The 14,504-nt window shown below is 36.8% G+C and overlaps 1 protein-coding gene across 1 annotated transcript in view; it reads left to right on the forward strand.

Moving 5' to 3' along the window:
• Positions 1-13,284, forward strand: part of CALR3 (calreticulin 3) — a 32,891-nt gene extending 19,607 nt beyond the window's left edge. The window contains 5 exon segments of the mRNA XM_069101945.1: positions 1,502-1,711; positions 4,348-4,455; positions 4,996-5,136; positions 7,138-7,230; positions 12,648-13,284. Coding sequence (XP_068958046.1) covers positions 1,502-1,711; positions 4,348-4,455; positions 4,996-5,136; positions 7,138-7,230; positions 12,648-12,782 — 687 coding nt within the window. The 3' untranslated portion in view covers positions 12,783-13,284.
• Positions 13,285-14,504: the final 1,220 nt, after the last annotated feature.

The raw sequence follows: 14,504 nt of genomic DNA on the forward strand, positions 1-14,504 counted from the left end.
GGGCTCTTCTACTATTTATAAACAACTTATACACTTTACAATATTGTACCACTAAGCTTCTGAATTATGCCATGAATGTGCCTTCGTCATGACACTACTTGAATCTAACCACATATCCTTAAAGGATGTTGAAATAAAGAGGACTTGGCTTACCATTCTCTAAATGTCGCCTCCCTCGTCCCTTACATACATATATCCTGTGCCCGGTATATTGTGATCCCTGTAGAGATTAGTGAGGAGTAAAGAACTCTGCCATCCAAAGTGATGACAGCTTTCCAAGTTCTAGATCTCTCTTCTGCTCTGGCTTCTGCTTGTTATCTCTGGTTCTCCTTCCAACTGCCACTGCTGCTTATTGGACTTGCTGGTCTCTTTGCTCTTACTGGCCCCTACTAGACTCCTTTATTCTAGCCAGCAGATTGGACAATTACAGTTGGTTACTTTGGAATCCTTGCTTGTCAAGTGTTTTCCTTGCTGCTTGCACAGAAGCTGTTACTGTTTCCTCACCAGGTTAATTAAAAAAAAAATTTCTGGGTTGAGCAGTGTTATGGAAGATTGAAGTTACTGAAGTCTGAAGTCATGACAATTGAAGTATTGCTGTATGACTTTGAACTTGTTATGAAGTAGTGAGAATTTCTCTAGTCTTTTTCAACAGTGACCTGAACTGGAAAAAAAAAAAAGCTAATTATTTTTATCTACATGGTGCAGCGCAGTGCACTCCCAACAGATTTTTGAGGCATAAGACTTAGGCCTTTGTTCTGGCTCTGCCATTAACTAGATCTATGACCTTGGGTAAGTTATATCACCCTTCTGGACCTCAGACTGCTTATTTATAAAAAGAGAAGGTTGGTCTAAATGATCTACTGTCTCTACCAACTCTTACATTCCAGAGCTATGTAATTTGGAAGTTTTGCTATTTTTTTTTGACTTATGACATGTAATTTTAATTGCACACTGTGTTAATTCTTTGATAATCAGTTCAATTCAACGAACCTATATAATGTTTTGTGCCCTCAATGACTTTTCCAACAGTAAGATGATCTCACTTGAGCTATAATTATGTGATTTTTAACTAAGAAAAAGATCATATTTAAAAGTATATATCTTTAATCATGTACAATACAGCAAATTATGCTTAGTTGCTTTCTAAAGATAACAATAACTTAAGAAGTACAGGTATCCATCAGCTAACATAGCATTACAGAAAACATCTGTGTTCATTTTGTAAATAGGAATCATTATACATGTACTGAATGGGAGTTTGCTGTTTAAAGGAAACCTATCTACATAATTAAAGACCCTACTATAAAGTAAATAATTGCCCATTATCTTTTATGTAAATTTGGATGTTCTTATTAGGTTCTTCTAGCTAAATAAACTTATAGTCCTAAAATTAATCTTAAAATTGTTACCAGTGAAGGAATTTTTAAGTACATATTTTGGCAGGAAGAGAAGCATGAAAAAGTGTTTTATTGTCTTTTTTTTTTCTCTCTAAAATTTTCAGGTTGATGGCTTTACACATTTATATACTCTGACATTAAGACCAGATCTAACTTATGAAGTGAAAATTGATACTGACATAATTGAATCAGGCAATATAGAAGAGGATTGGAATTTAGGAGGACTTAGAAAAATGGAGAAATCTGCTTTGAAGATGTCTAAGAATTGGAATAAATTGTCTCAGAACGATAAGCCTAGTGATGTTCCATTTCAGGTTTTATTTTTCTCTGAACAGTTGTAGAATTTACGAAAATGTAATATATAGTTTACAAATAACTGGTTAACAAATTAGTACTCAGGTGAAAATGCCCAATTCTCTTTTCAAAAGTATCGAGCACTTGTATATTGGTTATATATCTTAGAGAATTCACCATACTATGGAAAAGATCTATTACACTTAAGGTTTAGGTGCTGACTGGGTTTTGTTTTGTTTTTTACCATTGTAAATGTGGTACATTTTTTTTTGCATCTCTGACATAAAAATGTGATTTCTTGGTGGTTTTTTTTTAAATTTTGAATGTGAGGTATTTTTTGAGTTATACTTGTTCTGCTTCTACTAAAGCCTTCCTTCAGTGCCTTATCATAGAATTAAAGTGATTCCAAGTTTTTAAAGGTTTTTCTAATGGAATGATATATCTGATGGGTTCTGCTGAGCTGGAAAGACTTTGAATACAGGCCTGAATATAGATATGACAATCAATCCAGCCAGGGTTGGAGAGGCTCATTACCAGAATGCTAACTATCACACAATGTATTTTTTTTTGTCCATAGCAATTTATGAACTACATATACTAACATGTGGAAGCATTGTAATCTGCATTAGTAGAAGAGGTATCCACACTAATGAAATTATGGGTTTTTTAGAAATATTGGAATATATTATGTGCTAGGCAAGAATCAAGCTAAACAAAAACAATTATATAATATGAGCTAGTCAGTAGTAGCATTTCTGAACAAGAAAGATAATTTAGACTGTCATATAGAGAGAGACAAATTTTACAAGATTGATGAATTTTTTTTATTGGATAATGACATGAGTTGCCAGAGGCAAAAAAAAAAACAACATGGTGGCCAACTTTCTAATAATAAACATTTTCTCACTGGTCTTCAAATGACAGTCACAAAAGTCATCGCAGGAAGGTTTTGCAGATCTAATAAGCTCTGTCAGAATTTGTATTCTGTTGGCATTTAAGAACCTCAGATATTCAATTCTATAAGCATTTATGAAATGCCACCAGTGTGCCAAGTTCTAGGAATATTGAGATAAAAACAAATCTGTCCCTATCCCAAAGGAGTTTACATTCTACTGGGGGAGGGGAGGAGAGAAGAGGGATACATACACAGATAAATACATCAAAAATATATACAAAAGTAAATTCAAATTTTAGGGTGAGGGCAGGGAGATCAATAGTAACTTGGGAGAAGTAGGAAAGGAAGGTTCGGTATAAAAGGTGGTACTTGATTTGAACCTTGAGCTCAATTAGAGGTTCCAAGAGGTAGGTAGCTGCCTATACAAGAGGACAAAGATGGATTAAAAGTTGGTTGCTGCTGTAAGGATATGTGTACATATTCACTTCATGTAATAGAGAAAATGCAATATAATAACTTTAACAAAACAAAAGCATCCAGTTTGTGCATCGTTGTTATTCTCATGATTAGTTTTTACGTAGTCCTAGTCTTTATGTATAAGGGGTTGTTCTAATTTGACTTTCTTCATTCTTCATTACTTCAAAGCAATTCAACAAACATTTATTAAATGCCTTTATGTGCCAAGCATTGTCCTAGGCCCTGGAGATACAAAACAAAAATGAAACTGTTTCCCTTCCTTTGGGGAGCTTACATTCTATTGGCAGGACCCAACAGGAACATATATAAATAAATACAAAATATAGAGTAAATCCAGAATAATTATAGGGAGATGGAGCACACAAACAACTTGGTGGAGTAGGGGTGGAGGTGGGTGGGCATGGAGATCAAGAAAGGTTTCATGTAGGACATAGCATCTGAGCTATGCCTTAAAGGTGAGCTAGGATTTCCAAGAGGTGAAGATAAAGAGGGAGAGCATTCCAGGTGCTATGGATAGCTTGAACAAAGTCACAGGTGGAATATTGTGTACAAGGGAAAAGACAGGCTAGTTTGACTGGCAAGTATAATAGGTGAACAGAAATAGTGTGAGATCAGTCCAGAAAGACAGGTTGGAGCCATATTGTGAAAGACTATAAATACCAGGCCTATAGAAATCCACAGAAACTTAAGCAAGGGAGTGACATGTTCAGATTAGTTCAGATAAAGCTTTAGGAATATCAATTTGGCGACTATATGAAAGATAGATTGGAGAGAGGAGAAACTTGAGATGAGGAAACCAATTAGAGAAGTCATCTCTGTAACAAATGAAGTATCAGAATATGAAAAGGCATCTGAAGTCATGTTCTTTTCACAAGTATATGTATATGTATTGCCTTTGTGAATGCACAGAGGCAAAAGATGGAAAGTTTAAGACAAAGAATAGTTTTCAGTCCAGTTTGACTGAGACGTAATATGTAAAGGAGAATAATGTATGGTAATGTTGGAAAGGCAGGGTGGTACCAGACCATGGAAAGTCTTAAACACCAACTCAAGGAGTTAGTAATTTATCCTTCAAGTAATAAGGAGTGACCCCCAGTTTTGTATACAGATCAGAGATATGGTTAGACCTGGGCCCTAGGAAGATTGTCTTAGCATCTGGAAAGGGAGAACGATTAGGAGAAGGGAAAATCTGATAGAAATGGAATCTTGACCCTACTCCCTTGGGGAGACTACATGAGAATCCCTAGTGGAATATAAATGTATACTAATGTTTCTCTTTCACAGGCCTGGGATAAACACTTTTTGGATGCCAGTGCCAACAAGCCTAGCGACTGGAATAGTGAGTTGGATGGAGAATGGCAGCCATCATTGATCCAGAAACCTAAATATAAAGTATCTATCATTTTCTTCAAGAATTACATTGTACCATGATGGGGCTATAACCATAAGGGGGTTGGCAAGAGCATGTTGGTGTAGTAGGAAGAACATTAGATTTGGAATCAGAAGACTTATGGTTTAATTCTAGATTTTCTATTTTTTAATAAAATTAATTGCTTTTACATTTATTTATTTTGCTTTTTTTGAGGGCAGTTGGGGTTAAGTAACTTGCTCAAGGTCACATGGCTAGTTGTCTGTGTGTGTGTGTGTGTGTGTGTGTGTGTGTGTGTGTGTGTGTTAAGTGTCTGAGGCCAGATCCTAACTCAGGTCCTTCTGACTCCAGGGCCAGCACTCTACTCACTGCACCACCTAGCCACCCCTAATTCTAGATTTTTAAAAAACTATAATCCCTATGTGACCTTGGACAAATTACCCCCTGTGGGCCTGTTTTGTTATCTATAAACTGAGGGATTAGATGAGATGATTTCTGAAGTCCCCTCCAGATCTAAGTCCTATAATAATAATAAAGTCATACTTTTTTGTGGTGTATTGCAGGATGGATTGAAATCAGAGAATATGGATAATTCAGATTATAAAGATGTTTGGCTTCATCAGATTGAAAACCCAGGATACTTGCAAGGTTTTGAACTCTCAGAATATGAGAATATTGGTGTTATTGGACTGGAACTTTGGCAGGTCACTTGAGTTTAATTCACTTTAACTAGAAACTAAGAGATTTTATACTTCCCTCCTGAACTGACATCAGGCTAGGTATATTTGGTAGGTTTATTAAAGTCATCATAGCATTGGGGAATAATGCTGATAATAAATATTTAAGAAGAACTGATAAAGTGTCACAGTATAAGTTTAAATAAGTGTTCTTATTTTATTACCTTGAAGAAGCTTCAACTTTCATTGTCTTTATCTAAATTAACTGCATATTACATAGACAAATTCAACTTCTCAAAGATGAAGTTCTGTGTGTTTTGTTATTAAAGAGTGCTTTTCATCCTGTGTCATTGTATAATGTCATTGTAACACTACTCACTTTTGAAGCACATTCAATAAAGGAAGTCTTTCTTGAATTCTTTCCAAGAGGGTTTGATAATTAAATCATACAAAGGATGTATTGTCCTATTGGCCTGGACCCGAAGGGCTATGTCAATATTAGGGCTCAGTGTACTATAATTTATATCTTTCTAGAAAAGATAAAGTAAAACATTCCCCACATAGAATTAAATTTGCTTTTAGATATTAATTATTTGTAAGTAATTTTGGCCAACACATTATCTCAAAGGAGAAAGAATATGTTCCCTGTAGATAGATAGTGTCATGGAAATAATGAACATGAGGTTGAACAGACTTTGGGAAATAGCAGAGTAGGGAAGTTTCTGGGATGCAGTGGTCCATGGGGTCACAAAGATTTGGATACGACTGAACAACAACAACTTTACCATAATCTAAACAATTGACACAGCATTAAATACATCCTATTTTAAGTGACATTCCATGAACCAAACGCTATGCAATTTTAATCTAGATAAGCTGAGCCTGAAAAAATACAACTTCTCATCTCATTGCAGAGGTGGGAGGCTAGGGATTGTAGAGTGTTGCCTAATACTGTCATCTGCAGTCTACATGTTAGTTTTGTGAACTGTTTTTCTTTCTTACTTAATTGCTTTTTTCCTTCCTTTTATAATCTTTGTTATAAGGGACAGTTCACTGGGCAAGAAGAGGTGAGATACTCAGAACAAATGCTATATAAAAACAAAAGGTATCAACAAAAATAAGATCATTTTTTAAAAGTGAGCTGTGTCATATGTGTATCATACACACATGCATACACATGTACATACATACATATCTGTGCAAAACCATGGATATGAAATGAGTATTACATATATAGAGACTTTAATTCTGATCTGGTTGTGACCCAGATTAAGGAGTGTATATTTTTTGCAGGAAGCAGGATATATAGAAATTAATGGAAGACTTCTCATACACAGAAGTCAAATGGAAGTGTGATTTCTTCTTGGTTTTAGCACAGTTATGTTTTGAAAAGAGTATTAAGTAATAGAACTATTTGGACTCTGAGGCTAAGGTCAGGGTCAAGTAATCTTTAAAAAAAATTATGATGTTCTAAATACAATACACTGAAGTTACCTAAAGCTTCCATAAATTTGTTTAGCCATGCTTTCTTGAGCAGTAATCACTAAAATGGTTCTGGGGAAAACAGAGTAGGAATTTTGAGGTAAACTCTTATATGCTTAAAAATACAGCATTTCATTTTCCAAATGGAAGAATCTAAGAATTCATCTCCCTTTATCAACATAAATCACAACTCCTCTATACCTTTTCTTTATGTACATAGGTGACAGAAACATTCTTCTGGTTCTTTCTAGCTGTGAAAATTGGGGTTAGTGACTTAATCTCTAGGACTCACTTTACAATCTTAAAGCATGAGGGCTGGCCCCACTTGTCCTAAACTTTTTGGAGTACTGTAGGATGGGCTGCAGTCTACATCATTCGAGGGAATATCCACCTCATTACAGCACAGATACATCTGAGAATTTGAATAAAAAGGAAGAGAAAATAAGTTATGTGATCTTTAAGGACCCTTCCAGCTCTAAACCCTAATATGAAATATTTTTAAAGCATTATATAACAAACATTAATTGATTTACTTTTCACAACTAGGTAAGATCTGGAACCATTTTTGATAACTTTTTGATCACTGATGATGAGAATTATGCCACAGAATTTGGACTGAAAACCTGGGGAAGAACAAAGGTAAATAAAATTCATATTTTTTTAAAAACATAGCAGACAGTAGATGTTTTGGAACTTATAGAAGGGAGGAAAGGGTCATGTGGTTGGGAGGAGCAGGAAAAATTCAATTTATAATATGCCTTTTATGTGCATATTTCCTTCTTTACTTAAATTTATCTATGAATTTATAATTTTTATTATTTAGTATGAGGGCATCAGGCTAAAATCTAATAAAATGAAATTGATTGCAAATAAGTGCAAAGTATTGAATGGGCTCAAAAAATAAATCTTAGAAGTACAAGATGAAGGTGGCATGAATAGACAGCAATTTGTCTGAAAGAAATCTGAGGTTTTTAAGAGACTAAAAACACAATGTGAATATGATTTGGCAAACAAAAGGTTAATGTAATCTTGGGTTATATTAAGAAAGGTGTAAATTCCAGGAAGAAGGAAGTGACATACTCTGCTCTAGTTAGTCCACATTTGAAATGTTTTTTTAGTTATGGACACTATAGCTAAGGAAGGACATTGATAAGCTGGAGACCATCTAGAGTCTCCATTGCTCAACAAACTTCAGTGCCTCTTATTTCACTGAAAAACTTGAGGCTATTCACAGAGGCTGTCCTTCCTTCTGCTTCATCTCACATCACTCAGATACCTTCTGCCCCTCTCTCCTCTTTCACTCTTGTCTCACATAGTGAAGGGGCCCTTCTCCTTGCCGAGACAAACCTACATGCACAAACAATCCCATTCCATCCTATCTTCTCTAGCAGATTGCCCCTCAGCCCTGTTCTCTCACTAATCTTCAGTCTCTTCCTATCTATTGTCTGCTTCCCTGCTGCCTACAATCATGTTTATGACTTTCATAAAAACCCTCAGCTGATCCATCGGTCTCCACTAGCTATTATCCTATTGCTGTCTCCTCCCTTTGGTGACTAAACTCCATGAGAAGGCTTTCTGTAATAGGGACCTTCACCTTATTTCCTCTCACCCTCTTTTAAACTCTGCAGTCTGGCTACTGACCTCATTATTCAACTAAAACTGCTTTCTATCAAATTAATATATGGTCTTAATTGTCAAATATAATAGCCTTATCTCAATCTTCATCCTTCTTGACCTCTCTGCAGACCTTGGCCTTGTCTATCGCCTTCTTCTCCTTGTAGTCTCCTCTCTAGATTTTTGGGACACTGCTTTCTTCTGTTTTCCTATGTGGCCTCCTTCTCTGTCTCCTTTGCTTGGTCTTCATCCAGGTCATGCCCACTAACCATGGGAAAGGGTGTCCCACAGGACTCTATCCTGGGCCTCTTTTTTTATTCATCTGTACTATTTCACCTGGTGACCTTATTGGCTCCCCGAGTTTCACTTATCATCTTTATGCAGATGATTCTTTAATCTGTTTGTCCAGACCAAGTCTCTCTCATAGTCTCCAGTCTTGCATCTTCAACTGCCTATTAGATATCTTGAACTGAATATCCCATAGACATCTTAAACTCAGCATGTCCAAAACTGAACTCATCCCCTTTCCCCCAGACCAAGTGTGAGGAACCTGTGGCCTCAAGGCCACATATGGCCCTTTAGGTCCTCAAGTACAGCCCTTTGACTGAATCCAAACTTCACAGAGCAAATCCCCTTAATAAAAGGATTTGTTCTGTAAAACTTGGACTCAGTGAAAAGGCCACACTCAAGATCCTAGAAGGCCACATGTTGCCCCAAGGCTTCAGGTTCCCCACCCCTGCAAACCCTTTCTATGTCCTAACTTCCCTATTAACTGTTGAAAATACCACTACCCACCTAGTTATCCAGGCCTGCAACCTAGTATTCGGCCTCAACTCTTCCCTCTCTTTTACCCCATATCCAGTCAGTTGTGAAGTAGCAGTATTTCTACCTATGTAACATCTCTTGTATATGTCCCCTTTTCTCTTGACACTGCCACCACCAGACCCTCATCATCTCACGCTTGGACTATCACAGGAGCCTGCTGACTGGTCTGCCTGCCTCAACTTTCTTTCTACTCGAATCCATCCTTCACTCAGCTATCAGACTGATCTTCCTAAAATGTAGGTCTGATTGTATCACCTTCCTTTCAGTAAACTCCTTTGGTTCCTTATACCTCCTGGATCAAATATAAGATCCTCTTTTTTATTTTTAAAACACTTCTTAACCCAACTCCTTCCTTCTTCTTCAGTCTTCTCGTACCTTTCTCCCAACCAGATGGGGCAGCGAACAGACCACTGGGTCTGGGGTCAGGAAGACCTGAGTTCAAAGCTGTCTTCAGACACTTACTAGCTATGTGACCCTGGGCAAGTCACTTAACCCCGATTTACTTTAGTTTCCTCCTCTGTAAGATGGGATAATAATAACACCCACCTCACAGCGTTGTTGTGAGAATCAAATGAGATAATAATTGTAAAGTGCTTTGCATAGTAGGTGCTACACAACATTTATTATTATTATTGTTATTGTTATCTGCTAGCCACACTTTACAATCCAATGGTGCTGATCTCCTTGCTGTTCTCCACATGTTTTCACTGTCTGTCCCTCATGTATGGACCTCTCTCAACTTCATCCTTGCTCCTTGGCTTCCCTGGCGTCCTTCAATTCTCAGCTGAAATCCCACCTTCCAGAAGAAGCCTTTGCCGAGTCCTTAACTTCAGTGTCTTCACTCTGTGACTCCGTCCCTTAGTGGCTACCCTAATTTATCCTATGCATAGTTGTCTACATGTTGTCTCCCCCATTAGACTGTGAGCTCCTTGAGAACACTGTTGTTTGTTTTTCTTTGCATCTCTAATGCTTAGCACAGTGCCTGGAACATAGTAGACACTTAGTAAATGGTACTGGACTGACTGACGGTAACTAAACATTGCCTCTAGAATCAAGTCCATAATCTTGTTTGGCATTTAAAGTCCTTCACAGTCTGGATCCAATCTATCTTTCCAGGCTTACTATAGACTGTTTACTTTTATTCGCTCTGTAATGGCTAGCGCTTAAAAAGTGCTTTAAGCACTTTGTAAATATTATCTCGTTTTACCCCCATAACGACCCTGGAAGTGATGTAATAATATGTAATATTATATAATACTATAATAATATGACAACATTACAAGTAATAATGTTATTTCCATTTTGTTGATGAGGAAGTTGCTGAAATCCATTAAGAGACTTGCTAAGGGTCATTTAATTTGTGCCTGAATCAAGATTTGAATTCAGGTCTTCCTGACTCCAGGTCCAAGGCTCTGTCTAGTCTGCCATTTAGCTAGCTGTCTTTAAGAGACAGAATTAGACTTACCTTCTCAATGCCTTCCTTCCTTCCACCTCTTAGAATGCCTACTTTCTTTCAAAGCCCAGTTCAAGTCCCACCTTCTACATGAAGCCTTTCTTGATCCACAAAAGCCAAGGGGATTTCTTAAAGAAGTAGAATTCAGTGACCTTGGGCAAGTCACTTAACCCCAATTGCCCTCCAAAAAAAAGGCAAAAAAAAAAAAAGAAGTAGAATTCAGAAGAGAACAGCAAGGAAGATCTTAGAACAGTACATAAGGGGCAGAGACTGCTTCCTAAGCAATCCTCCATGGCTTCAGAAAGGATGAAGGAAAGAAAACCAATCAAACAACAAGCATTTATTAAACTCATTCTGCATTTCAGGTACTATGCTAGATGCTAGGGATATAAGTACGATAAATGAATCAATACCTTTTTGAAGTGAGCTTATATTTTAATGGGAGAGACCACAAGTACATGAAATATATTCAGCATAAATGTAAAGTTAATAAATGCAAATATATGTGAAATTACTTGGAGAGGAGGGAACTAGCAGTTGGGAGGAAGTAGGAAAGACTCCATGGAGAAGATACTGTCTGAGCTGCAACTTAACAGGAAAGAGTGATGCTGTCCCTCAGTGAAGCAAGGGTAGGGAGGCAGGGATGGGAGATGGAGTGTTGTGAGCAGAAAGCAGAAAGGAAATGTGTTTGATTGGATTGTAGAGTGTAGGGGGTAAAGTAATGTGCAAAGACTGGAGTGGAAAGATAGATTGGGACCAGGTTGTACGGTGCTTTAAAAAGCTAAACAGAGGAATAGAGGCAATAGGAAGCCACTGGAGTTGGTTGAGGAGGGGTCAGATCTGCATTTAAAGAAAATTACTTTGGCAACAGTGCGTACAATAGACTGGAATGGGGAGAAGTTTGAGGCAGGAAGATCATTTAGGAGGCTATTGAAATAATCTATGTAAGTGGTCATAAGGGGTTTAAACTAAGTTTAAGATATCTCAGCCATGCAGTCTGAACCAGTGATATGGGATTAAGACTCAAAGAAAAGACTAGAGCTGGGTATATTGAATGAGGAGTAAAGAAATGAGAGTTGAACCCATGAAAGCTAATGAGGCAGGAGACAGAGATGGAGAAAGACAAACTAGAAGAGAGAAAAAGAAGGCCAAGGATAGACCCTGAAAAGAGGCCTACACTGGTTCTCAAAACCTATGTGACACCATTGACCACGTTATCTCAAGTTACTTAAAATGTTAAGGTAGACAAAAGCTAATGGACACTTTCCCAATGTACACATTGTTTAGAACACTTTAGACATTTTGAAATTCTCACTAAGAATTTCATATGCCATAGCAATCCTTTTCAGGTTCCAAATTGTCCCTAACATAATCAAGTCTCATTTCTACTTTAGTGTTTTTCCTCCTTCTATTTCCTTTCCTGTCCTCCTCCATTCTCCTTCCCGTCTCACATATGCACCTAGAACTTTCTTCTCTGTCCTTCAGATTTATTCAAATCCTACCCTTACTTTGAAGTTCAAGCTCAAATTCTACCTCAACCATACTAGTCCACATTAATTTCTTCCTTCTCTGAATTAGTATAACCATACAATTTAGCAGCCAATTATAGATTGGCTTTATTTTTTTTCTAATTGTTTCTGCTATGTAAGTCAGCTTTTTTACCTCAATTATAAATGAGCTCCTTGTCCTCCACAAAGCATCTAAGTGACTCAGTAAATACTTGATACCTATTTATCTATTTATTAATTGCCAACCTAGAATAAGTGACCCTGATGACAAGGTGACTGGGGATTGTTCAGCCCGAAAAAGCAAAGATGTGGGTATGGGTGTGGGGGGCAAAGGGGTCAGCATAATTCTTGTCTTCAAATGTCTGAAGGATTGTCATGTGAAAAGATTAGACTTGTTTTTCTTGGCCCAAGACAGAGAACTAGGGCAACTGAGTAAAAGTTATAGGAGGCACATCTAGGCCGTAAGGGATTTTCTTATAATTTCCTTTCTCAAGGTCAGTTTTTCCCATTTCTGGATGTTATTAAACAGGAATTAATCTCTTAGAGATGTTGTAAAGGGAATTCATTCTGTATACAGGAGTTGGATCAGGAACCTCAGATACCCTCTTCAATTATGAGCTCCTATAGTTCTAGAATTCTTTTATTTGTTTCTGTAGGGTCCAGAGAAGGAAATGGACATGATACAAGCTAAGGAAGAAATTAAAAAAGCAAGAGAGGAAGAAGAACAGTTGATAAAAGAAAGCATTAAGGAAAAGTATTTCCAAACTCAACCTGTAAAAGATGAGCTCTAGTTATCTTGATTCTTATTTTTGGATAACTGACAATATTAGTATAACTTCTATTTTATTCTATATTTAAAGACTCAAATGATTACATAATAATTTGTTCTCTGTCAAATTTCTTAGAAAAATGCTTTGATACTTTTTGGTATAGTCATCATTTCCCCCCTAGACAGTTCTTGTGTGTCAAGGTACTTCCATAAATAGGTTACTTTTCAACCAGAATTTAATGTTCATCATACCAATAGTGGGGTTGGGGAGGGGGGGAAGAAAATGTTTTGTTTTAACTAGAATTTGGTAAGGTCTTATAAAACAAAAATTCATTAATATTTTCTTAGGTTGCTAGTAATATATATCAACCTTTTCAGTCTAAAATCTGTAACCAACAGCTTTTTGTATATTTATCATTCATGTTTTATTTGTATTGGAAACATCAGTTCTTTGCAGGCATGCATTTTCCTTTGCAATAGATATTTTAAAGCTTTTGGCCATTTATATAGCAATTTATTGATTATAATACAGATAATAAAAGTAATTTAAAGTGTGATAACGCCTTCAGAAGTTATTTTTTATCTTTTAATTTTTCCTTAAAACTGAGAAATGTTTTTCAATATGACAATGTACATCTTTTTCTGAAGAAAATACAGATTTCACAAGAAATAAGACGATTGAAATAGTCTAAACTTAAGACACTGGAAAGTTGGCAACCTAGATTGTATTTTTAAAAATATTTTCAGTTATGGTAGAGAGGCAGTATGGTGTAATAGATGGCTGACCTCAGAGTCAGGAGACCTAGGTTCAAATTCTCCCTTTGACACATATTGTCTGTGACCTTAGGCAAAAGCCATTTAACTTCTTGACTTTCTAGGCAGTTCTCTAAGACATAAGTGCCAAAGAAGGTACTTAGAGAGAGGAGTTTCCTCACCTAGAAGTTCCTATGCCAGTGAAATCCCTAACCCTATCCCTACAACAGATTACAAATGGAAACAAACTAATGTGTGCCAACAAGCTATATACAGGATAAATAGGGAATTGCACCAGAATTAAGATGGGTTGGTAAAGGCTTCCTGCAGAAAGTGAATCCTTAAGAACCCAGGGTCACCTCCATACCACGATGAAGCTTCAGGGGGAGATCTGAGTGAAGGCTGCTACTATCAATCAATAAACAAGCATTTCTTAAGCACTTACTGCATGCCAGGTACTATTCAGGGTGCTGAACGTTCAAAGACAGAAATGATACAGTTGCTAATCTTAAGGAGTTTATAGTTTATTGGAAGAGACAAAATTTACACATAGTTTCTGAGTAGTGTTGTACTGAGGCAAAGCCACAGTTATTCAGATGGTGCAAGTCCAATGTTTCTCAGCAAGAGACTTACCAGTTGTGTGACATAGGGCAAATCACCGAATTTCTCTGAGCCTGTGTCTTCATCTGTACAAATAGGATAATAATAGCACTTACCTGACAAGTCGGCCAAGGCCACAGGTGGTTGCCAAGATCAAATGAAATAATATATGTAAAGCAGTAATGTCAAACTCAAATAGTCTGGGGGCCATTAATCCCTACATCAGGATCTTTGCAGGCTACATATTGACTCAGCTTTAAAATGTAATATTATCTATATTGTATTTCTATTAATTTTGTTGAATATTTCCCAATTACATATTAATCTGGTTCAAACTGCAGAAGTCTTGCAAACCTTAAGCACCTGGAAGGTGGTGAATTTGACAACTCCC

The sequence above is a fragment of the Petaurus breviceps genome, unplaced genomic scaffold (assembly GCF_028583685.1).
Source record: "Petaurus breviceps papuanus isolate PSGF00001 unplaced genomic scaffold, PetGlider_PUasm1.0 523, whole genome shotgun sequence".
NCBI classification, from domain to species: Eukaryota; Metazoa; Chordata; class Mammalia; order Diprotodontia; family Petauridae; genus Petaurus; species Petaurus breviceps.